The 26,698-nt window shown below is 41.8% G+C and overlaps 1 protein-coding gene across 2 annotated transcripts; it reads right to left on the reverse strand.

Moving 5' to 3' along the window:
• Window positions 1–10,281: 10,281 nt before the first annotated feature.
• Window positions 10,282–19,575, reverse strand: CASP14 (caspase 14). 2 transcript variants are annotated; one of them, XM_047774388.1, is made up of 7 exons: window positions 19,472–19,575; window positions 15,113–15,182; window positions 13,664–13,813; window positions 13,341–13,566; window positions 13,082–13,198; window positions 12,791–12,894; window positions 10,282–12,297 (listed from the first exon to the last, which is right to left on the reverse strand). In XM_047774388.1, exons 2-7 carry the CDS (start codon window positions 15,137–15,139, stop codon window positions 12,193–12,195), a joined length of 729 nt encoding a protein of 242 aa, XP_047630344.1. In that variant the 5' UTR covers window positions 15,140–15,182; window positions 19,472–19,575; the 3' UTR covers window positions 10,282–12,192. The 2 variants fall into 2 exon arrangements, with proteins under 2 accessions (XP_047630344.1, XP_047630343.1); XM_047774387.1 differs by having other exon boundaries at window positions 19,377–19,575.
• Window positions 19,576–26,698: the final 7,123 nt, after the last annotated feature.

Genomic DNA, 26,698 nt, shown 5'->3' on the forward strand with positions numbered 1-26,698 from the left:
ATATCACCTTCCTGAGCATGGGGTTTCCTTTTGCGGGGAGGGTGTGAAATGATCTGGAACTAGATGTAGGTGATGGTTGAATGATATTGTGGATGTACAAAATTCCACTGATTCGTACGTTTAAAACTGGCTAACAGGGTACATTTATGTTATGTGTACTTTACCACAATAGAAAAGCATCTTTCCTCCAATTCTTTAGCCCCTTACAATGTTTTCCCCTCACCTCATTGCACTTGGCACCACCCCAAATCCTATTGTAGTGTTTATCAACAGTTTCCCCACCAGAATGTAGGTTACATGATATCAGGGGCTTTGTCAATCACATTATTTCCAGTCCCTAGAACAGTATTTGGCATCTGGTAGGGACTTGTTAAATTATTTTAATGCAACGAATGAGAGAATGCATGGAAAATAAAAATGCTCATGCCTTTTACCTAGTGATTCTGCTCTTGGAGAAATGTTTATACAAAGAGGCAAAGACCAGGATACTGGTCATGGTATCAAAAGGCAGTATGTGGACCTAATACTGGTGATGTACTGAAATGACTTTTGGTGGTTCATACACGAGCATTGAAATTTTTAATTTTATGTATGGATTAAAGACAGAGATATAATTGATATAAAGGATTGTGTAAGTTTAAGGGGTACCATGTATTGTTTTGAAACATTTATGTATTGCAGTACAATTACCACCACAGCATTAGAACACCTCTATCGCATCACATAATTATCATTTCTTTTTTTGTTGTGAGAGCACTTAAGATCCAGTCTTTTAGCAACTTTGAAGTATATAGTACAGTATTGTTGACTATAATTAATAAACTGTGTATTAGATCTCCAGGACTTATTCATTTTATAGTTGCAAGTTTATACCCTTTAAAACATTTCCCCAATCCCCCACCTCCTTAGCCCCTGATAATCACCATTCCACTCTCTTTGTCTGCAAGTTCGGCTTTTAAAGATTCCACATACACATATATACAATGGAATACTACTCAGCCATAAAAAGAACAAAATCACTCCATTTGCAACAGCATGGATGCAACTAGAGATTCTCATACTAAGTGAAGTAAGTCAGAAAGAGAAAGACAAATACCGTATGATATCACCTATACGTGGAATCTAAAATAGGGCACAAGTGAACCTATCTACAGATCAGAAACAGACTCACAGACATGGAGAACAGACTTGTGGATGCCAAGAGGGAGGGCAGAGGGAGTGGCATGGACTTGGATTTTGGAGTTGGTAGATGCAAACTACTACATTTAGAATGGATAAGCAATGAGGTCTTAATATACAGGACAGAGAATTATATCCAATCTCTTGGGATAGAACACAATGGAATATAGAGTGAGAAAAATAATGTGTATGTATATATGACTGTGTCAGTATGCTGTACAGCAGAAATTGGCACAACACTGTAAATCAACTATACTTTAATAAAAAAAGATTTCATGTATAAATGATTTCATAAAGTATTTGTCTTTTTCTGTCTGGCTTATCTCAGCAGAGTGTCCTCATGTTCCATCATCATTGCTGCAAATGCAGGATTTCCTTCTTTCTCATGGCTGAGTAATATGTTTATGCCTATCTCCTATACATGACAGGTAATACTGACTTTCTACTTATAATGGGTAGCCATTTCCTTTTAAAAATAACTTTACTGATATATAATTCACACATAAATTCACTTTTTGAAAGTGTAGGATTCAATGGTCTTAGTTGTATTCAAAGAGATGTGCAACCATTGTTACAATCACCATTTAAAAATCTTGGTTAAGGTAGTTTTATTCACTGCAAAGCAGCCATGTTATTATTATTATTTTTTAAAAACAGCTTTATTGAGATATATTTTACATACCATCCAATTTACCCATTCGAATTGTTCAATTCAGGAGTTTCTTGGTGACCTAGTGGTTAGGGATTTGAGGTTGTCACTTCTGTGGCTTTTTGTCACTGTGGCTTGGGTTGGATCCCTGGTGCAGAAATTTCTGCATTCCACGGGCATGACCAAAAAAATTGTTCAACTCATTGTCTTTTACTATATCACATTATTTTAAAAAACTTACTTTATTGAAGTACAATTGATTTACAATATTGTAGTAGTTTCTGGTGTATGGCAAAGTGATTCAGTTATACATATATAATAGTTTGCATCTGCTAAACTCAAACTCTCAGTCCATCCCTTGTCAACTCCCCGTCCCCCTTGGCAACCATAAATCTGTTCTCTATGTTTGTGTGTCTATTTCTGTTTCATAAATAAGTTCATTTGTATCATTTTAAATTTCATATTTAAGTGATATCATACAGTATTTGTCTTTCTCTTTGACTTACTTCACTTAGTATGATAATCTGTAGGTTCATGCATGTTGCAAATGGCATGCTTCATTCCTTTTTAAGACTGAGTAATATTCCACCATATGTGTGTGTGTGTGTGTGTGTGTATATATATATATATATTACATTATTAATTTAAAAAGTGTGATAATATATATATTTGACATAAAATTTGCCATTTTATCCATTTTAAGTTGTATGACTCAATGGAATGAATTACATTCATCTGCACAAACAACACCACTATTTCCAAAACTTTTTCATCACCCCAAACAGAAATTCTATAATCATTAAACAATAGCTCCTCACTCCCTGTGGCCTCCAGCTCCTGGTAGTCTCTAATCTACTTATGTCTATATGAATTTGCTATTTTGGGGACCTCATAAATGGAATCAAACAATATTTGTCCTTTTGTGTCTGGCTTATTTCACTGAGCATAATGTTTTAACATTTTATCCATGTTGTAGAAGTACTCAAGGTATTTTTTTCCAGGTCTGTCTAATTTTATTTTATTATTATTTTTTAAATTGTTAAATCTCTAAATTTTTTTTTTGTCTTTTGTCTTTTTGTCTCTTTAGGGCTGCACATTCGGCATATGGAGGTTCCCAGGCTAGGGGTCCAGCTGGAGCTGTAGCTGCGGGCCTACGCCAGAGCCACAGCAACACGGGATCTGAACCATGTCTGTGACCTACACCACAGCTCACTAGCAATGTCGGATCTTTAACCCACAGAGCGAGGCCAGGGATCGAACCTGCATCCTCACGGATGCTGGTTGGGTTCGTTAACCATTGAGCCACAACGGGAACTCCCCCCAATTTTTTTTAATTATAGTTGATTTACAATGTTCTGTCAATTTATTCTGTACAGCATAGTGACCCGGTTTTATATATATATAAAACATATATATACATTCTTTTTCTCACATTATCCTCCATAATGTCCCATCATACTCAAGGTATTTTAATGGAGAGAACTTAACATGAGCATTGATTAAACAGGTCGTGGGGGACTGGAAAGGCGAGAAGGCAATTTGAAGTTTAAAACAGGGATAGTTCTTGTGGGGAATCAACTGACCAGCCTGGGCTTGGCAAGCAGAGGGCAGAGCTGAGGTTATCAAATCCTAGAAGCTTAGAGGAGGGAGGGGAGAGTGCCATTTGGATCTGGCACCCATACCTCTGAGGAGGATTTGCTGACCAGCCTGGACTGGTGTATTTCAGGGGTCACAGTAATCCTGGTTATGCACATGGGGTAAAACAGTTGGAAATTGGAATGATCTGGTACTGCTGGACCCAAGCAGGCAGATTCAAGTCACATATCCCTTCTCCTCCTTCCTGTCTCCTTCTTGTGTCTCATCCAGTCAGAACAAAACAGAAAAACCCACTGGGCATAAGGAGTCCACCTGGAGGCCCTGGGTGTGGACAGTGGGCAAGGAGGTTAAATTAATTGGCCAAGATGAGGGTGACTTCATTTCCTATCATTGATCATCTGTTAGAACAATTTCATAAACCACTGAAATGTTTTATTCCCCAAATAATGCAACCAATCAGAATGAAGGCAGACCAGTTGGTATTCCAAGTTCTCAACACTAGACATCATGTGGCTTTTCTTTTCTTTTCTTTTTTTTTGTCTTTTGTTGTTGTTATTGTTGTTGTTGTTGTTATTGCTATTTCTTGGGCCGCTCCCGCGGCATATGGAGGTTCCCAGGCTAGGGGTTGAATCGGAGCTGTAGCCACCGGCCTACGCCAGAGCCACAGCAACGCGGGATCCGAGCCGCGTCTGCAACCTACACCACAGCTCACGGCAACGCCGGATCGTTAACCCACTGAGCAAGGGCAGGGACCGAACCCGCAACCTCATGGTTCCTAGTTGGATTCGTTAACCACTGCGCCACGACGGGAACTCCATGTGGCTTTTCTGGTGTCTTGTGCTGAGCTGGAGGAGCTTTTAAAATGGCTTAGGTCATTGATCTTGTGCTTCCCTTGCTGGTGGATACACTTTTTAAAAATTAAAAAAAATCATTAATTTTTAATAAAAGTTTTTATTAAAATTTTAAATAAAAATTAAACATTTTAATTTAAAAAATTCCAGCTTTATTGAAGTAGAATTGATATAACATTGTATAAATTTAAGGTGTACAAAGTGATGATTTGATACACACGTATATTGCAAAATAATTAAGTGGATAAACTTTTCACATGGTTCAAGGTAAACTACTCATAGATATAGAAAGTGGATTTGTTTTTATCTTATGGATTCTGTGAATTTCGTATTTGGTTGCTGGAACCCTTAGAGCATCTTTCATTATAATTTGCTTTTTTTTTTTTTCTTTTTAGGGCTGCACATGTGGCCTATGGAAGTTCCCAGGCCAGGGGTCACATCTGAGCTGCAGATGCTGGCTTACACCACAGCCACAGCAATACCAAATCTGAGCCACATCTGTGACCTATGCTGTAGCTTGTGGCAGTCCTGGATCCTAAACCCATGGAGTGAGGACAGGGATTGAACCTGCATCCTCATGGATACTAGTCAGATTCTTAAACTGCTGAGCCACAACAGGAATACCATAATGTGCACTTTTAACCTGATTCCTCCACTTTATTTGATTTTTATTTTTTATGGCTGCACCTGTGGCATATGGAGGATCCCACTCCAAGGCCTGAATCTGAGCGACAGCTGAGACCTCTGCCAGATCCTTTAACCCACTGAGCTGGGCTGCAGATCCAACCAGACCTCCACAGTGACCCAAGCTACTGCACTTGGATTCTTAACCCACTGCATCACACAGAGGGAACTCCTCTTCCACTTAAAAAAAAATTTTATTTTGTCTTTTTGCCATTTCTTAGGCTGTTCCCGTGGCATATGGAGGTTCCCAGGCTAGGGATCTAATCGAAGCTGTAGCCACCGGCCTGCGCCAGAGCCACAGCAACGCGGGATCCGAGCCGAGTCTGCTACCTACACCACAGCTCACGGCAACGCCGGATCGTTAACCCACTGAGCAAGGGCAGGGATCCAACCTGCAACCTCATGGTTCCTAGTCAGATTCGTTAACCACTGAGCCACGACAGGAATTCCTCCTCTTCCACTTTAGACCTTCAATATTTTCTGGTGTTTCATTCAGCATAGGTTAGATTACACTGCAATAACAAATGACTTATAACAACAGAAATCTAGTCTTAGAGCAAGTGGAAGAGCTAGATTTTAAATAAATAATCACAAAACTAAAGACATTATGTTACTTTATTTATTATTATTATTATTATTTTTTGTCTTTTGTTGTTGTTGTTATTGTTGTTGTTGTTGTTGCTATTTCTTGGGCCGCTCCCGCGGCATATGGAGGTTCCCAGGCTAGGGGTTGAATGGAGCTGTAGCCACCGGCCTACGCCAGAGCCACAGCAACGCGGGATCCGAGCCGCCTCTGCAACCTATACCACAGCTCATGGCAACGCCGGATCGTTAACCCACTGAGCAAGGGCAGGGACCGAACCCGCAACCTCATGGTTCCTAGTCGGATTCGTTAACCACTGCGCCACGACGGGAACTCCTACTTTATTTATTTTTTATTCTTTGCTTTTTAGGGCCACACCTGTGGCATATGGAAGTTCCCCGGCTAGGGGTGGAATCAGAGCTTCAGCTGCCAGCTTATGCCACAGCCACAGCAATGCTGAGTGAGGCCAGGGATCGAATCAGCATCCTCATGGATACTAGTTGGATTCGTTTCTGCTGTGCAACAATGGGAACTCCTAAAGACATAATTTTAAAGTATGACTATGGTTTGAAGAAAAAATCTCAAAGAACAGTAAAAACAGATTTTGTATGGGTTAATGGACAAGGAAACATCCCTGAAGAAATGATATTTGAACTGTAATATGAATGATAGAGAGGTGACTGGGAGGAATGATCTAGACAAAGGGACTTGAGGTGGAAAAGAGTCTATTTGGGGAAAAAGGAAGGCCAAAATAACGGGGGCAGAAAGAGGGAAAGACAGCATGGGACCTAGGGGTCAAATTAAGATTTTTTTTTTAACTTATCCAAACAGCGCTGGGAGGCCACTGAAAGATTTTAAGAAGATGAGCAGCAAGCTAGATTTTAATTTTACTTCTTATTTTTTAATTTATTTTTTATTTTATTTTTTGCTTTCTAGGGCCTCACCCATGGCATATGGAGGTTCGCAAGCTAAGGGTCAAATTGGAGCTGTAGCCGCGGGCCTATGCCACAGCTACAGCAATGCAGGATCCTTAACCCACTGAGCAAGGCCTGGGATTGAACCTGCATCCTCATGGATGCTCGTAAGATTCATTAACAGCTAAGCCATGATGGGAACTCCTAGATTTTAATTTTAAGTTACTGTTCGTACTGCTGGTAGAGAATGGCTTGGAGAACAGGTGGTGGACAGAGGTGGATTTCCTATAATAGGAACACAGCATAAGTTGTAGGACCCTCTCTTTATAGGTCCCTCCAACACCCTGAGAGAGACCTGACAGTGTGCTCACATGGCTGTACTAACTCTGTGTGAATATTTTTGTATTTTTCTTGAGGAAATACACCTCCTGCATCAATCATAAGAATCCTCCTGTAGGAGGGATCAGGAGCTTGGGGTTACCAGACACAACTTAGAATAGATTTACAAGGAGATCCTGCTGAGTAGCATTGAGAGCTATGTCTAGATACTCATGTTACAACAGAACAAAGGGTGGGGAAAAAATGTGTACATGTAAGGATAACTTGATCCCCTTGCTGAACAGTGGGAAAAAATAAATTAAAAAAAAATAAAAGGCCAACTATATGAAGATAACCTCCAAAACAAACAAACAAACAAACAAACAAAACAAAACAAAACAAAACAAACTGAAAAGAAGAAAAAAAAAAAAAAGGAGAATTCTCCGAAAGCTGGGTCTTCTGACACGCAATAGGAATAAACTTCCAGGATAAACTTTCAAGCATTTACTAAATAATTTCAGGAAAGTGTGAATCTGGGATCTTGAAGAATTAAGCCATGATTCTCAGCCCCTTGTTGTCTGTTGTATCAGGCATGGTTCTTGGTGGTGGGCAGCTCTGGCTGACTTCAGTAAAATGGGAATTTGTTGGAAGGATATTAGAGCAGGGGTTGGCACACTTTTTCTGTAAAGGGTCAGAGGGTAAATATTTTCAGCTTTGCAGGCCATGGGTTGTCTATTGTAACTACTCAAGTCTGCCATCGTAAGGTGAAAGTAGCCATTGACAATATGTATTTTTATTTATTTTTAAAATTTATTTCTGCCTTTTAGGGCTGCACTCACGGCATATGAAAGTTCCCAGGATAGGGGTCCAATCGGAGCTAGAGCTGCTGGCTTACACCACAGCCTCAGCAATGCCAGATCTGAGCCGTGTCTGCGACCTATACCACAGCTCATGGCAATGCCGGATCCTTAATCCACTGAGCAAGGTCAGGGATCGAACCCACAACCTCATGGATCCTAGTCAGGTTCTTTAATCACTGAGCCATTATGGGAACTCCCCACTGACAATATGTAAATGAATGAACATGACTGTGTGCTAATAAAACTTTATTTATAAAAATAGCCTGCAGGCTAGATTTGGAGGGTAGCCCACAGTTTGCTGAGCGCTGTGTTCAGATACTCTAGACTCTTGGGCCACTGTTTAGACCACAATTTGCACATGGGTGGGGGCTCAGAATTCATTATATCATGTACATTGCCCCAGATCTACTTGATTGTACACTCACCCTTGTCTTAGCCCCTTGCGCTGCCATTCCCATGAGCAAAGCCCTGACTACTGCCATGGCTTTTACTGCACCACAGAATGAAGAGCTCTGGGTCTACTACTTAAGAACTTGGTGACCCTAGACATGTCACTCCCTAATGAAGGGGTTCAACTGGATCAGGAATGATCTATGTTTCCTGAGGGGCTGCGAGGAGAAAGACTGGCTATACTCGAGTTTGGTAGGAAAGATGGTGTGATTGATGAGTTATGTCTGCCATGGGCACCAAGATATAGAGAGGTAGCCACCAGCCAGAATGGCCATCATCAAAAAATCTACAAACAATAAATACTGGAGAGGGTGCTGAGAAAAAGAAACCCTCTTACACAGTTTGTGGGAATGTAAATTGGTGCAACAAGTATGGAAAACAATATGGAGGTTCCTCAAAAAACTAAAAATAGATCTGTCATATGATCCAGCAGTCCTACTCCTGGGCATCAATCTGGAAAAAAACATAATTCAAAAAGATACATGTACTCCAATATTCATTGCAGTACTATTTACAAAAGCCAAGACAAGGAAGCAACCTAAATGTCCATCGACAAGGGAATGGATGAAGAAAATGTGGTACATATATACAATGGAATATTACTCAGCCATAAAAAGAATGAAATAATGCCATTTGCAGCAACATGGATGGATTTAGAAATTACCATACTAAGTGCAATTAGCCAGACAAAGACAAACATCATATGATATCTCTTATACGTGGAATCTAAAAAAGGATACAGGAATTCCTGTTGTGGCACAGCAGGAACGAATCTGACTAGGAGCCATGAGGTTGCGGGTTCAATCCCTGGCCTAGCTCAGTGGGTTAAGGATCTGGTGTTGCTGTGAGCTGTGGTGTAGGTCGCAGATGTGGCTCGGATCTGGTGTTGCTGTGGCTGCGGTGTAGGTTGGCAGCCGTAGTTCTGATTAGACCCCTAGCCTGGGAACCATGGGTGTGGCCCTGAAAAGGCAAAAGACAAAAATAAAATAAAATAAAATAAATAAAAAAAGGATACAAATGAACTTATTTGCAGAACAGACTCACAGATTTTGAAAAACTTGTGGTTAGCAAAAGGGACAGGTGAGGGTAGGCAGGTTTGGACGAGGAGGGTGGGTTTGGGATTAGCTTATGAACACTGAAGTATATGGAATAATTGTCCAATGGGGACCTGCTATATAGTACAGAGAACTTACCCAATATTCTGTGATAATCTATATGGGAAAATACTGTGAACAAAAATGGATGTGTGTAGATGTATAACTGAATCACTTTGTTGTACAGCAGAAATGTTCAAAGCTTTGTAAATCAACTATACCCCAATAAAACTTAAAAAAAGAGAAGTTGTACACTTGCTAAATATTTGCGACCCTGTATTTGTGATCTCCAATGTCCCTTAGGGTTCTGAAAAGCTGTAGTTCTGTGTCTGGGTACTTCCTTGGGGACATTCTGGAGGTGGAACAGGGACATAAAATATTGTCACTTGGCATGGAAGTGTGGTCTCTTACTTTACAAATTCCCAACACGTCTGTTTTTTTTTTAAATTTAAAATTAAATTTTTTTTTTTTTTTTTTTTTTTTGCTTTTTAGGGCTGCACCGTAGCATATGGAAATTCCCAGGCTAGGGGGTCCAATCAGAGCTGCAGCTGCTGGCCTATGCCACAGCCATGGCAATGTGGGATTTGAGCCACATCTGTGTCCTAAACCATAGGTCACAGCAACATTGATCCTTAACCCACTGAGCGAGGCCAGGGATTGAAACTGCATCCTCATGGATACAAGTTGGGTTTGTTAACCGCTGAGCCACAATGGGAACTCCACACCTGCTTTTATGAAAGGAATGAAGCTTCTGATTCTCCACTCATGATAGACATACCTAGGATACAGATGGCTGTCAGGAAAAATAAATTAAATCATAATGCCTTTCACATCAGTTTTACTATTTAAGCACAAAAGAAAGATTCCAATACATTTTTTTTGCTTTTTTTTTTTAACAGCTGAACCTGTGGCATATGGAGGTTCCCAAGCTAGGGGTCCAATGAGAGCTACAGCTGCCAGCCTATGCCACAGCCATAGCATCAGATCTGAGCTGCGCCTGCAACCTACACCACAGCGCACAGCAAAGCCAGATGCTTACTCCACTGAGGGAGGCCAGGGGTCAAACCTGCAACCTCATGGTTCCCAGTCAGATTCTTTTCCACTGTGCCATGATGGGAACTCCGTCTAATACATTTTTTTTTAAAGTTTAACAACTGTTTATTGAACATCCATTATGTTGATCAAAGACTTTTTCCCTGCTCTGGAGAAATTGTAATTTATGTGTCTTATCCTGGATGAGAGAGTAGAATCAACTAGAAAGAATATTAGGAATGGCTTTCTGGAATAAGTAGGAGTAGGAGGTAGTAGAAAGAGGTGAAAGAGAGAGAGGTGGGGTACTCAAGCTTGGGGAAATGGTCATGGCAAAGGCTTAGAGGCAGAGATCAGTGAGACAATATTAGTTTTGATGGAAGAGTGAATTCATGGTGGGGAAGGTGGGAGAGGAGTTTAGCTGATTTCTAGTAGGGGGTGGGATTGTCAGGGTGTGAGTAATCAAGATATGGAGCTTGGCCTTGATCTCTATATAATGAGGCACTGTTGTGTCTTCTTGAGTATTCTAGGGAGATCAAGAATTGTGGATGGTATGGAGGACAGAGGAAGGATGAGATTGGCAAGCACAGAGGCAAGGAAGGGAATGTGCAAAGATGCAGACAGGAGAGGATGAAACTAGAGAGTGACATGTAAGGGAAGAGAACAAATTCAAAGTGGGCCTGGGCTGGGCATAGTGGCTGGTGACCACTGAAGAATGCAGGAAGATGGGAGTCATAGATAACTGCAGAGGTTTGAGGTTGAGGGCTCCAGGGAACACTTGAAAGATGGACCAGGAAGAAATGACTCATCTTTAGCAATGAGTTTTCAATGATGGAGGATATGACCACAGGTTATTTCAGTGGGAAAGGTCAAATATACATGTGCCATAGACTTGGAATTCTCTGATCCAGCTTCCAACCTAGGCCCAGCTTATGGAGGTAACCTGCCTTGACTCCTGTCATTGAGCATTTTTAGAAGTCTTCCAGTGAGCTCCTACCTCCAAGGTAAGAATAACTTTATTAGTCAGCTCCTTCAATTAGAAAAGAAATTTGATGGATCAAGGTTTAGCAGGCAGTGGAAAGGGGGCTGAACTGGAAGCCAGAACTTGACTATGTCACTGACTTACTGTGTGGTATTTGACAAGCTATTTTTAACCTCTCTGGACTTGCATCAGATTGTCTGAAAGATAATAAGGCAACACTAGGGTATCTGCAATAGCTCCAACATGCTCTGATTCAGAGTGGTTGAAAGTTGAAACTCTGAGAATGGGTGAATGGATGGATTATTTTGGACAAAATGATAGAACCTAGTGCATTATGTGGGGGGCTGGCAGCATTAGTTAGAAGGGAGAGACCAGAAAAGGAGGAAGCAGCTCTATTAGCCAGAGAGAGAGAAAGCCCATGAGGAGAGTGGATCAAGGAAGAGGGATCTTGGAGAGAGAACAATTCTTGTCTCACTGAATTTCCAGAGGTTGAGAAGGAATCACTGGGAGATGGGAATGGATATGGTTTTCAGAGGAGAAGTTTGTAATTTCAGGGGAAATTCCAGAGCCAGTGAAGATCTGATTAGGGTGGGAGGTGGTGAGTGGGCATTGATTTATCAGTGGAAGATCTTGAGTATTATTCACTTACATTTGTGGGAGCATGATTCATGGCAGAAAGAAGAGGGCTTCAGCTGAGCATGGGAGCAGAGAGTAGGATAAGTGAATGCCCTCTTAGGTTGCATTAATAGAGGTAGAGAGGCCAGCCTGAGGGAGGTGATGTTAATGTTACCACCATGCTTTGTGCTCAGTTTTAGCTGGCTTGCTCTAAGAAGGACAGGGATAGATTGAAGGAGGACCTGCATGAAGGGTGTGATGAAAGAGGTGCTAGATGCTGTTTAGCTTTTGGAAGAGAAGATTTTGGAGAAATGATGAGTGCTGCCTCTAAATATCTGTGGGACAGAGAGAGCACTGGAAAGAGAGCCCCTCCCTACCCTTTCTACTTCTATTGCAGATAGAGACGTTTCCGAAGGGTACTGTAGATTTCAGGGTTCACTTTCCTCGGCTTCCCTTCCTGGAACAGCTCCTCTTCTGCCATCCGCCGGGTCACCTGCAGCAACAAGTGTGGTCAGCTTGTGGCTGGGCCTTTGGAGGAATCTTATTGGGAGGTTAAAGAGCAGGGCAGGTGGGTCTACATGTCCTAAAATGGGAGACTTTTGTCTCATCCTATACCATAATCTCTATACAATCATTGGTCGGATATTACTGTTATATGTTTTTTTTTTCTAATCTGCCATAATAACATATAACCATCAGATTGCCCCAACATTTCCTAAACATTGGTGAAACTCAAGGGCTTTGTTTACAGAAATTTATCTGAATATCATCTAAATTATCTCACATACCATGGGCTTTGGAATTCCCTGCATTAGAGAAGGTCATTGTTGGGAGAAGGGCATCTTAGTTTCTACGTCAGGACTCAGGTTGGACTTGGAGCTGGGGTGCAGGAGAGGGGGGAAATGCAGTTTGGAAGAGGCTCAGCCCACTCTACTTGCTCCCTGCTTAGGCTGGGTGAGGGTTCCAAGGACCTTGTTCCAACTCACCTCTGTCAGAAGCTCCAGGATAGGTCCTCTTCTATTCATGAACACATCAACAAGGGTTTGGATGAAGTAGGAACCTTCCTGGTCATGTCTATAGGCAATGTACCCTGGGAATTTCAGAGAAGGGGGCTCAGGGGAGCTCCAGTGGGTGTGTATGCGTGTGTGTGTGTGTGTGTGTGTGTGTGTGTACAAGAGACCCTGGGCAAGGGTGGGTCCTGGAGGAGTGTCTCAGGGGTCAGGATGGGTGGGCAAGGCAGAGGAACAGGCCACCTTGGGTCAGCTGGGAACTCATACCCTCCACGGTGGAGTATACATGGAGGATGTCTGTGTATGTGGGAATGGTTTCAGGACCGCTTTTTGCGATCATCACAAGATCTTCTCCACCTATTGGTTCACCGGGGTCCCTTTGTTCTGAAATATCAAGAAGAGGAAAAGGCAAAATTACAGAGAATTATGAGGACAGGAGAAGGCCAGAAGACAGATGGACAAACCTAGGCTTAGCTGGATCTCTGGATTTGGGATGGGGGCTCTGTGCTCTTGGCTTTGTCCGTACCTCCTCGACAGGCCTGCACGATGTACACCTTAGGCCTGGCTCTCAGGCCCCGGCAATTCTTGTTATTAAGCACCTGGAAGAGGTCCTCCAGATCCACCATCTTGCCATCTTCTCCTTTGAGGCGACCTTCTAACCCATGTGCCATGAGCACCACAAAAGCGCAGCTGACAAAGTCTTCCCGGGCATCTATGGCCTGCTGAAATTTTTCCAGCTCTTCATAGAATTGCTGGAATGAGAGAAATGGCCAGACTCAGGTGTGGCCCCAGAGCCCACCTTCCTGTCCAGTCCCCTCTCCTGCTGGCCTGGAGCTGGCAGCACAGTACCTGGGCAGTGGGGTCCTTCTTCATCGTGCTCTCAAACCTCAGCTGCTGGAACATGCTTTCTAGGGCATCCAGGTCTGCCTGTGAACCTTCCCGGGCTTTGGTGACACACAGCGTCAGGGCTAGGCGGGCACCTGACATGTCATATGCCTCCTGGGCGAAGAGATGACAAATATCATCAAAGGAGTAGGAGGTTAAAGAGATGAAGGAGATGTAGTCCAAAGAGTTTAGGGTTGCTGAGTAAAATATAAAATGCCAAGTACACTCATGTTTAAGATGAAAAAAACCCAAGGTTTTAAAAATTTGTTTGTTTTTTGTCTTTTTAGGGCTGCACCTGTGGCATATGGAAATTCCTAGGCTAAGGGTCAAATTGGAGCTGCAGGTGCCAGCCTATGCCAGAGCCACAGCAACGTGGTATCTGAGTTGCGTCTGCAACCTACACTGCAGCTGGCAATAATGCTGGATCCTTAACCCACTGAGTGAGGCCAGGGATAGAACCTGTGTCCTTATGGATACTAGTTGGATTCGTTACCACTGAGCCATAATGGGAACTCTCAAAAAAACCCAAGTTTAAGAAAATTTTTTTTTATTTAATGGCTGCACCCGTAGCATGTGGAAGTTCCTGTGCCAGGGATTGAATCTGAGCCATAGCTGTGACTTGGCAATGCTGGATCCTTTAACCTATTGCTGGGAATCAAACCTATGCCCCTGCAGCACCCTGAGCCACTGAAGTCAGGTTCTTAACTCACTGTGCCACAGCAGGAATTCCCCTAAAATCCCAAGTTTTAAAGAATAAGTATGTACCCAATGTTGCATGAAATATACTTACACCAAAAGATTATTTATTGTTGATTTGAAATTTATATTTAACTGGGCATTCTTCATTTTCATTTGCCAAACATGGCAACTCAACTTGGAGGGTTTCATCTCTGTTTTAGCCCTGTGTGAACTTGGGTAAGTCACTGCTCCTATTTGAACCTCAGTTTCCCAAAGAGACAATGAGTGTGTGTTTATGTGCGTGCTTTTGAAAGTCCTTTCCAGTTGTCACATTTGGTGGCTGTGTCTCACTCTCCATCCTTCCCAAGAATTGAGCGTTACTTCTCACTTGCAGAAATCTCAGACTTTCTGAAACTAATTCTGAGATTTTATCTTGTCCCATCAGAGGGAGGAGAATATTGGAGCCACAGTTCTTTTAAGAAGAGAAGCAGGACACTGAGTACCATAGGATAAGAGTTTTCCATTTGGGACAAATGTAGCAGGGGTGCTCCTTCCTTCCCCTGGTTGTCACAACTTGGGTTCCATCTCGGAGTCTTTTCCCCCAACTGAATGACCATAAAGCATGCTCTAGTTTTGAATTCATGTCATGATTTTTCACCCCTCCACTGTGTCTGAAGCAATAAGCTCCTCACCTCCCCTCTTGCCAGATGCTCCCATCCCTCTCTCCCAGCTTACCTCCTCCAAAGGTTGGGGATTGCTCATGTCTTCTGATTTGGAGTCTGGGTCTCACCACCCTTGGCTGATCCTAGTAGGAGAGGGTCAAGAGAAGATAGGTTGAAGGTCTTCAAAGGAAGGTAGAGGAGCTCAGGGGATGGGCTAGGTTGTCTATCTGGATTTTTTTAAAATTAAAGAATAGGTGATTTACAATGTTCTGCCAATTTCTACTGTATAGCAAAGTGACTAAGTCATATACATATATACACATTCTTTTTTCATATTGTCTTCCATCACTGTCTATCCCAAGAGATGGGATAGATTTCCCTGTGCTGTATAATAAGACCTTGCTTTTTTCCATTCTAAATGTTATAGTTTGCATCGACTAACCCTGGACTCCCCATCCATCTCTCTCCTTTCCCCCTCCCTCTTGGCAACCACATGTCTATTCTCTATGCGGTACAAATATACAATGGAATACTACTCAGACATTAAAAGAACAAAATCATGTCATTTGCAGCAATATGGATGCCAACTAGAGATTCTCATACTAATTGAAGTAAGTCAGAAAGAAAAAGACAAATACCAAAATGATACCACTTCTATGTGGAATCTAAAATACAGCACAAATGAACCGATCTACAAAACAGAAATGGATTTCTTTTGGATTTTTGAGACTGAATAGGGGGCAAGAGATGATAGTCCATGAAGTATATCTTCTCTAGTTTGATACTCTGGGGATAGAGGCACCCTATGTTCACTGCAGCATTTTCTTCTGGCTTACATTAAATTTTTTTTCATTAGAGTATAGTTGATTTACAATATTGTGCCAATTTCTTCTGTACAGCAAAGTGACCCAGTCATTCATATATATTCCCTTTCTTGTATTTCTTTCTTTTTTTAGGGCTGCACCTGCAGCATATGGAAGTTCCCAGGCTATGGATCAAATTGGAGCTGTGGCTGAGGCTGATGCCACAGTCACAGCAACACTGCATCCAAACCCTACCTGCAACCTATGCCACAGCTTGTGGCAATGCCAGATCCTTAACCCACTGAGCAAGGCCAGGGATTGAACCCGTATCCTCATAGAGATTATTTTGGGTTCTTAACCCACTGAACCAAAATGGGAACTCCTGCATTCCCTTTCTTATATTTTCTTCCATCATGGTCTATCCCAAGAGACTGGATATAGTTCCCTGTGCTGTACAGAAGGACCTCATTGCTTATCCATTCTAAATGTAATAGTTTGCATCTACTAACCCCAAACTCCCAGTCCATCCCACTCCCTCCCCCCTCTCCACTGGCAACCACAAGTCTGTTCTTTATGTCTGTGAATCTGTTTCTCTTTTGTAGATAGGTTCATTTGTGCCATATTTTAGATTCCACAAATAAGTGATATCATATGATATTTGTCTTTCTTTTTCTGACTTTACTTAGTATGAGAATCTCTACTTGCATGCATGTTACAGCAAATTGCATGATTTTGCTCTTTTTTTTTTTGTCTTCTTAGGGCTGCACCACCTGGGCATATGGAAATTCCCAGGCTAGGGAACTGTAGCTGCTGGCCTTTGCCACAGCCATAGCAACACAGGATCTGAGCCGCATCTGTTACTTACACCACAGCTCATGGTAACGCCAGATCCTTAACCCACTGAGCAAGGCCAGGCATCAAACCTGCCTCCTCATGGATACTAGTTGGATTCATTACTGCTGAGCCACAATGGGAACCCTGATTTTGTCCTTTTTATGGCTGAGTAGTATTTCATTGTGTATATGTACAACATCATCTTAATCCATTCATCTGTTGATGGACATTTAGGTTGCTTCCATGTCTTGGCTATTCTGAATAGTGCTCATTGCTCATTATTTAATGGTAGCTAAGATGTGGAAGCAACTTAAGTGCCCATGATAAATGACTGGATAAAGAAGATACATATATTCACAATGGAATATTACTCAGCCATGAGAAGAATGAAATCTTGCCATTTGTGACAACATGGATGGACCTAGAGGGCATTATGCTAAGTGAATAAAGTCAGACAAAGACAAATACTGTATGATTTCACTTATATGGGGAATTTAAAAAAACAAAACAAATGAACGAATGTAATAAAACAGAAATAGTTATAGATGCAGAAAACAAACAGGTGATTTCCAGAGGGATGGGTTGGGAGATAAGAAAAATAGGTAAGGGAGATTAAGAGGTATAAAATTCCAGTTGCAAAATAAATGAGTCATGGTTATGAAATGTACAGTGTGGGGAATATAATCAATAACTATTAATATCTTTACATGGTGATGTATCATAAGTAGACATTGTGGTGATTGGTTTGAATTGCATAGAAATATTAAATCACTATGTTGTGTAACAGCAACTAACAGTGTTTTAGTTTAATTGTACTTTCACAAACAAACAGACTCAGAAAAAGGGATTAGATTTGTGGTTTTTTGGGGAGGGGGAAATGGATGAAGTCAGTCAAAAGTACAACTTCTAAAAAAAAGGTACAACTTCTAGTTATAAAATAAATAGGTACTAGGGATGTCATCTACAACATGATAAATATAATCGACACTGCTCTATGTTATATATGAAAGTTGTTAGAGTAAATCCTAAGAGTTCTCACCACAAGAAAAATTTTTTCTGTTTCTTTAATTTTTTATCTGTATGGGATGTTGGATATTCACTAAACATTGTGATAACTGCTTCATGGTGTGTGTAATTCAAACCATTATGACTGTTAAATGTATTCATCTATGTGTGTCAATTATATCTCAATAAAACTGGAAGAAAAAATAAAATGAGAATGTCATCAAAGTGGGGAATCCTACTTTGAAACTGCCCCAGTAGTTCTCAAATCTGAACAGATAATTTTGCCTCCTTCCCTCTGCTTTGAGCCTGAATGTCTGTCCAAGTGTTTCATTCTCATCTCTGAGTTCTGTTTTATACTCTGGCTGGACAGAATGACTTCTGCCATTTTGCCATTTTTCCAATTCTATATATTTTCTTACCTTGTTCTCAGCATAGAGTGTTCTTTAGTCAAGACCCTGCTCTGCCAAGTTGTGGGGGTGTATAGGTCTGCTATGCCTCCTCCAGTCCATCCATTCACTCATCCATCCATCTACCCACCATCAATCCATCCATCCATCCACCCACTACCCATCTATCCATTCATCCATCCATCTACCCAACATCCATCCCTCCATCCACCCACCATCCATCCATCCACCCATCCATCCACCTACTTATCCATCCAACCAGTCATATATCTATCTACCCAGCAAACATTTCAGAGTGTCTATTATGTGCAGGGCATTGGGAATACACTGTATATGACAGACACGATCCCCGCCCTTATGTAGCTCTAGTCTATGACAGAAATGGACATTAAATCTCTCTTTCCTCCTCTGCTACACACACACACACACACACACACACACACACACACACGCACGCAGGCACGCACGCACGCACGCAATGGAGCCCGTGCTATAAGGAAAGAAGACTCAAATACACTGAGAGAAAAAGTGGAAGGAGCATGGATTCTGGAGCTGATTCAGAATCAAGTTCTCTCAAGTTCTCTCTTGGTCCCTTCCCAGCTGTGTGATCTTAAGGATCTCACTCTCCTTTGTGAGACTAAGTTTTCCTGTCTGAAAAGGTCCTGGAAAGGGCACTAGATGCTTCATAGCAATGGCACAGCTAGGTGGGGTTTATGATCTGTGTTAGCCCACTGGAAATTGCCTCTCCCTTCTCTGGATGCCCATAGCTCTTTTGATTTTTATTCCAGTGGCTGAATGGGCAGATATATTTTTAGGACAAAAGCCTTCCTTCTTTATCTCTGTCTCCACCCGCCACTAGTGTGGGAATGGGCACAGAGCTGGTGTCAGGGAGAATTTGTTGACTAAACAAACAAAAAAACGAACAAATAAAAGACAGCGTGATAATTGCATAAATGGTTGGAAATTTCTTTAGTTCTCCTCAAACTGGCCAGAGCATCCACTTATTTAGGGAGAAGGGATAGAAAGAGAGGGGGATGGAGGTGGGGGGAAGAGCGACAGACAGGGAGAGAGACAGAAAGACAGACACACACAGAGAGAAAGACAGACAGACACATACACACAGAGACAGAAACAGACAGACACAGAGAGACAGAGAGATAGATGGATGATCTCTCTCTCTCTCTCTCTCTCTCTCTCTCTCACACACACACACACACACACACACACACACACACACACACAGAGGGAGCGAGCGAGAGAGAAAACTAATATTTGCCAAATCACTTACTGACTCTAGAAGAAGCTGTTCCTTGAAGCCAGGCTGCCTCAGCCCTCTCCTAGCTGCCAACAGATCTGGGGCACCAAGGAAGGGTTAGGACCTACTTGCTGACTTTGGAGAAGGGTCTGCTGGCTCGAAATCTTCCCAGGTTTCTCCTGAGAGGTCTATGAATTAAGCAGCACAGCTGTCTTAACCTTTATTGCCAGCAAGTTTTCTATTGCTCAAGAAACCTTATGACAAGAGGGATACACCCTTGACATAGCCTTGGTGAGGAAATAGAGCCAAACGCCCATGAGTGAGGGCAAAGCTGAGCTGACAACCCCTGGTTAAGGAGGCTGAGGCAGAGCATTCAAATTAGCAAGGGCTTTTGTGCCAGCCCAACCACAAAGCACCCCCAAAGCCCAGCTCATCCAGCTATATCACTGATGCATCACTTCCATCAGCATTACACCTACTTCCATCCCTTCCACATGTGACCAGGCAGTTTGGTATCTTACAGAATCCTCAACTGCCCTAACAGATCCGCATAGTGGCTCCCACTTTATGGATGATGAAACTGAGGCTCACAGAAGTGAAATGACTCCCAGGCCAGTAATTGACACAGTTGGTAATCAAACCAGGGAGGGTCCAGCCTCAGAGGGGGGTCCATTGCCTCAATTGATGCTTCACAGCTGATTCGGTCTCTCCCTTCTCTTCCTCATGATCTTCCTCCTCTTTTTCTTTTATTTTTTATTTTTGTTTTTTGTCTTTTTAGGGCCACACCTGTGGCATACGGAGGTTCCCAGACTAGGGGTAGAATTGGAACTGCAACGCCACAGCCACAGCAATGCGGAATCTGAATCTCATCTGTGACCTACATCACAGTTCATGGCAATGCTGGATCCTTAACCCACTGAGCGAGGCCAGGTATCGAACCTGTGTCCTCATGGGTGCTAGTCAGATCCGTTTCCACTGAGCCATGGCAGGAACTCCATTCATCATGTTACTTTTTACTTTCACTTTTTAAAAATGGCTACACCCATAGCAGATGGAAGTTCCTGGGCCAGGGATTGAATCTGAGCCACAGCTGTGACCTGTGCTGCTGCTGTGGCAACACCGGATCCTTGAATCCAGTGCTGGGGGCCAGAGATTGAAACTGCACTTCTTAACCCACGGTGCCACAGTGGGAACTCCTCAATTTACTTTTATTTTATTAAAATTAAAAAATTTTCAATACAATTTTAAAGATTGCATTCCACATCTAGTTATTACAAAATATTGGCTATGTTCCCCGTGTTGTACAACATATCCTTGTGGCCTATCTTATACCCAACAGTTTGTACCTTCCACTCCCTCACCTCTGTATTGCCCACCCTCTCTCCCCACTGGTGACCACTAGTTTGTTCTATCTGTGAGTCTGCTTCACTTTTTGTTTGTTGTATTTTTTAGATTCCACATATAGATGATATCATACAGAATTTGCATTTCTCTGAGTTATGTTAGCATGATGCCCTCCTTTTATGTTAACAGCTTTAATGAGATATAATTCATGTACCATACAATTCACTCGTTTAAAGTGTAAAATTCAGGATTTCTCATTATGGCTCATTGGAAACAAATCTGACTAGAATCCATGAGGATGCAGGTTCTATCCCTGGCCTAGCTCAGTGAGTTAAGGATGCGGTGTTGCCGTGAGCTATGGTGTAGGTTGTAGATGTGGCTTGGATCCGGCATTGCTGTGGCTGTGGCATAGGCCAGCAGCTACAGCTCCAATTTGACCCCTAGCTTGGGAACCTCCATGTGCCATGGGGAGGCCCTAAAAAGACAAAAAAACAAAAACAAAAACAAAAACAAAAACAAAAAACAAAACAAAAGGTAAGATACAAATTTTTTTTTTTTCTTTTACAGCATTCAGAGTTGTCCAACCATCATCACAGTCAATTTTAGGACATTTTCATCACCTCAAAAAGAAATGTATCCTTTAGTTATTGTTCTGGATTCCCTTCCCACCTCCCACATTCCAGCCCTAAGAAACCCTTTCTCTACTTTTTGTCTCTAGATATTTCTCTGTTCTGGACAGTTCACGTGAATGAAATCATGTAATATGCGTCTTTTGTTTTGGACTTTGTTCACTTAGCATAATGTTTTTAATTTTTTTTTAATTTTTATTTTTTTGTCTTTTTGCCATTTCTTGGGCCGCTCCTGTGGCATATGGAGATCCCCAGGCTAGGGGTCGAATCGGAGCTGTAGCTGCCAGCCTACGCCAGAGCCACAGCAAAGCAGATCCGAGCCGCATCTGTGACCTACACCACAGCTCACGACAATGCCGGATCATTAACCCACTGAGCAAGGGAAGGGATCGAACCTGCAACCTCATGGTTCCTAGTCAGATTCATTAACCACTGCGCCACGACAGGAACTCCAGCATAATGTTTTTAAGGTTTATCCATGTTGTAGCAGGCATCAGTATGTCATCTCTTTTTACGGCTGTATAAAAAATGGTATATCCAGTCTACGGATATGCTTCATTTTGTTTATCCATCCATCCATTAATGGATGTTTGGGTTGCTTCCACCTTTGTCTATTATGAATTGTGTTGCCATAAACATTTGCATACAAATTTTTGCGTGTGTGTGTGTGTGTGTGTGTGTGTGTGTGTGTCTTTTTAGGGTCACACCTGCAGCATATGGAGGTTCCCAGGCCAGGTGTCGAATTGGAGCTTTAGCTTCCAGCCTCTGCCACAGTCACATCAAAGCCTGATCCAAGCTCCGTCTGCAACCTACACCACAGCTTACGTTGATGCTGCATCCTTAACTCACGGAGTGAAGCCAGGGATCAAACCTGGGTCCTCATGGTTACTAGTCAGATTTGTTTCTGCTGAGCCACGATGGGAACTCCTGGTTTGCATACAAATTTTTGTGTGGATGTGTGTTTTCATTTTCTCTTGAGCTTATCCCTAGAAGTGGATATTCTTACAATACTGAAATTTCCTCCCAGATGCTGTAGTTAATATAGAAAACAGTACAGTGGCTCCTCAAAAAATTAAACATAGAACTGCCATTTGATCCAGCAATTCCCCTTCTGGGTATATAGACAAAATGATTGAAAGCAGGGACTTGAACCGATATTCATACACCAGTGTCCATAGTAGCATTATTCATAATAGCCAAAACGCAGCAACGACTCATGTTCAGGGATGAATGCGTGGATAAAAAAATGTGGTCCATCCATACAATGGAATTTATTCAGCCTTAAAAAGGAAGGAATTTCTGACACTTGATATGACGTGAATGAACCTAAAAGACATTGTGCTGAGTGAAACATGCAGACATAAAAGGATAAATATTATATATGATTCCACTTAGATGAGAATATTGATGTTAGGAGAAAAAGAAAGTAGCATGGTGAGTACCATAGGCTGAGGGAGGAGGAAATGGGGAGTTAGTGTTTAGTGAGAACAGAGTTTCAGTTTGGGACGATGACAAAGTTCTGTAGGTGGGTGGTAGTGATAGTTGAATAGCAATGTGAATGTACTTCATGTCACCGAACTGGTCACTGGTCAAAATGGTAACTTTTAGGTGAAGTGTATTTTACTACAGTTACAAAAATTAAAAAATGGAAACATTCTCATCCCCCCAGTTTTCCCCTTTGTTTTGAGATACCTCAGGCACAGGGCTGGGCAGTTTTTCTGCAAATCTCCATTTTTACCTTGACTTACACACTTGCAGCTGTTCTATATGTGGGCTCATTCTACCAAATTGTTCTTTCCCTGCTTTTCCTTAATTATAGGTCCAAGTCATCTTTCCATGTCAGTCCATATGGAAAAATTCATTTATTTTTATTTTGTCTTTTTAGGGCTGTACCCACGGCACATAGAAGTTCATGGGCTAGGGGTTGAATTGGATCTGCAGCTGCCGGCCTACACCACAGCCGGAGAAACACAGGATCCAAGCTGCCTCTGCGACCTGTACCCCAGTTCATGGCAACGCTGGATCCTTAACCCACTAAGTGAGGCCAGGGATGGAACCTGAGTCCCCATGGATACTAGTGGTGTTTACTACTGCTGACCCACGATGGTAACTCTTTTTTTTTAAAAACTGAAGAATAACTTACATGGAGAAAAGAGCACACATCCTAACTGCGTAGCTCAATGAATTTTCATTCACTGAACACACTTGTGCACCAGGACCTGATCAAGGGAAAGAATGTGACCAGCTCCCTGCCCCTGGATTTCCTCCCTAAACGACTCTTTTTTTTTTTTTTTTTTTTAAGGGTTGCACCCGAGAGATATGGAAGTTCCCAGGGAGGGGTTGAACTGGAGCTGTTGTAGCCTCTGGCCTATACCTCAGCCACAGCAACACAGGATCTGAGCTGCATCTGTGATCTACACCACAGCTCATGGCAATGTGGACCCTTTAACCCACTGAATGAGGCCAGGGATTGAACTTTTGACCTCATGGATACTAGTCAGGTTCTTTACCGCTGAGCCACAGTGGGAACTCCCCTCAAACAATCTCTCGACAGAACATTGTTGATAAACTTAACCTGGCTTTTGGCACTTTATATGAGTGGAATCACACAGTATACTCTCCTTTGTGTCTGATTTCATTACCAGATATTGAATATAGTTCTCTGTGCTATGCAGTAAATGTTTTTTGTTGATCTATTTGATATGTAGTGGTATATATCTGTTAATCCCAAACTCCTAATTTATCCCTCCCCTTTTTCCCCCTTGATAACCATATGTTTGTTTTCTTTACATTTTTTTTATTGGAGTATAGTTGACTAACAGTGTATTAGTTTCAGGTGTACAGCAAATTGAATCAGTTCTACATGTATACATATATGTTCATTCTTTTTTCCCATATGGGTTAATACAGAATATTGAGTAGATTTCACTGTGTGATATATCAGGTCCTTGCCATTTATCTAGTCTACACATAATAGTGTGTATATGCCAATCCTTTCCCCCCAATTCATCCCTTTCCCCAAAAGTTTATCCTTTGGTTTGTTCTGTCTGTGAGTTTTTTTCTGTTTTGTAAAGAAATTCACTTGTTTTATTTTTTTAGATTCCACATATACAGATATCATATAATATTTGTCTATCTCTGTCTGGCTTACTTCACTTAGTATGATAATCTCTAGGTCTATCCACGTTGCTGCAAATGACAATGTTTCATTCTTTTTTAAATAGGAGATTCGGCTTTTTTTTTTTTTACATGCATCCATAGATCATCAATCTTATCACTTTTTTTTCTCAATCCTTTAAAATTTTTGTCCCTCCAGAAACCATTTTAGACAGTTTCCTGAATTGCCCCTCCATGAAATTTAATATCACAGATATACTCTATCTATCTATCTATCTATCTATCTGTCTGTCTGTCTGTCTGTCTGTCTGTCTATCTCTCTCTCTCTATCTATTTATCTAATCTATTTATATATCTAGTCTACCTATCTATCAATGTCTATTTTTATCTATATTGTATGTATATCTGTATATTTTTTACTCCCCCAAATCAATTTTTTGCCTTATGGAGGCAAAAGATTTCTCCCATTGGAGACGTATGCTTTGTAGTATTCCATTGAGTAAATATACCACAATTCATTTACCCAAGTGACAGAAACTTGGGTAATTTCTGGTTTGATTTTTTTTAAGATTATGAGAGATGGACATCAAGTGAATTCCATTTAATGAATACGTGTACACATTTCTGTTGTGTACACATATAAGTGGATGGCTAGATGACAGGGAATGCATATGTACAGTTCTAGTAGCTATTGCCAAACCATTTTCCAGAGGTTTGTGTCCTCCCACCAGCAGTGTATGAGGGCTCCAGATCCATGAAAACACTTGCTATTTTCCATTTTTTTTTCCATTTTAGCCATTCCAGTGCATGTGCAAGACATTGGTTTTATAAGTTTCACAATATCCTGTTGAATGGATGTACAGTCATTTGTTTAGTCATCTCCCTGTTGATGGACATTTCACATGTTCTCAGTTTTTCACCCTGACAAGTAACACTGCCATGAGCAACCTTGCACATTCCTCTTTAGGTACAGACTTGAGTGTTTTCCATAGAGGCGGCTCCTTAGAAGTGGAAATGTTGGTTCAAAGGGCATAGGCATTAACATTTTTGATAAATTCTGAATTCCAACTTTCCTTCCCAAAAGGCTTTAGCAATTTACTTTCCATCTCAAACAATATGTGAGAGAGTACCCCTTCCCCTTTCCTTGCATCCCCCAAAGCATAGGATATTCCCACTAAGCCTCAGTTTCCTCATGTAGCAGAGGAAGACCTACCTTCTAGAGCTGCTGGGGAGATTCGGAGACATATTCTATATGTAAGACACCAGCAATGCTAGTTCTTGGCAAATAGGAGGATGCTAGTTTTGCTTCTTTTCCATCTCTCCCTCTTCTTCTTCCTTGTCCTCCTCTTTCTTTCAATTTATTCAACAAATATTTATTGAGTACTTTTTCTGATGCTGGATCAAAACCTGATCTAATCCCTATCTTTGTGAGGATTACAATCTCATGTCATTGCCTTCTCTTCCTTCTTCACTGTCACCAACAGCACCCACAGATTCTGCAAAGTGCCTCCTTACCCCTCGCACTTTTACAAGTATTAATTATAGACCATGTCCCAACCTTAAGTCTCCTGCGCAGAAGTAGGGCTTGGGGGCTGTTGGGCTGTGTGTGAGAAGCATGTAAAGAAGCATCCCTTCTCATGTTTCCTCAAAATGACCATTCCAGGAGAGGATAGGGCAACACAGTGGGAGTGCATAAGTGCACAGAATTATCTACAGAGTTGGGAAGCATGATGTCACTTTGTTCTGCAATGGTGTAAATAGCACACACTGTTTGCTGGAAGAGAAACAAAAACCAAACTGGACTCATCATCCAATCCTCATCCCCTACCAAACATTTTAGTTAAGCTATACTTCTTCCTTCTTGAAATCTTATTCTTTCACAGGGTCTGGTCTGCTAAGAAGACTGGATCTTTGGGGAAGGGACTGGGAATGTGGGTGCTTGCAATGGTGCACTGGAAAGTGGTTAATGACTGGCTTGCTCTAAACAAATAACACAAAGCCAAGAACAAAAAATTCTGATCTGTAGTGTTTGCCAACCCCCAATGTGTAAATGCTTCCAGGATGGCTGATTTCAGTTTACCAATATGGTGTCACTGAATGTGGAGTTGGGAAGAGATAGCTACAGCACACCACTGAGAGTCTCAGAGAAAGGTCTTAAGAGGGTCCAAACCCATGTGCACATGGTTGAAGAGGGTATTTCCTGAGGTAACCTTTCTTCAGAAAAGCAGGTGGGTCCAGAGAGACCAGTCCCTGGATGGGGACTGT

The sequence above is a fragment of the Phacochoerus africanus genome, chromosome 4 (genome assembly GCF_016906955.1).
Source record: "Phacochoerus africanus isolate WHEZ1 chromosome 4, ROS_Pafr_v1, whole genome shotgun sequence".
NCBI lineage: Eukaryota > Metazoa > Chordata > Mammalia > Artiodactyla > Suidae > Phacochoerus > Phacochoerus africanus.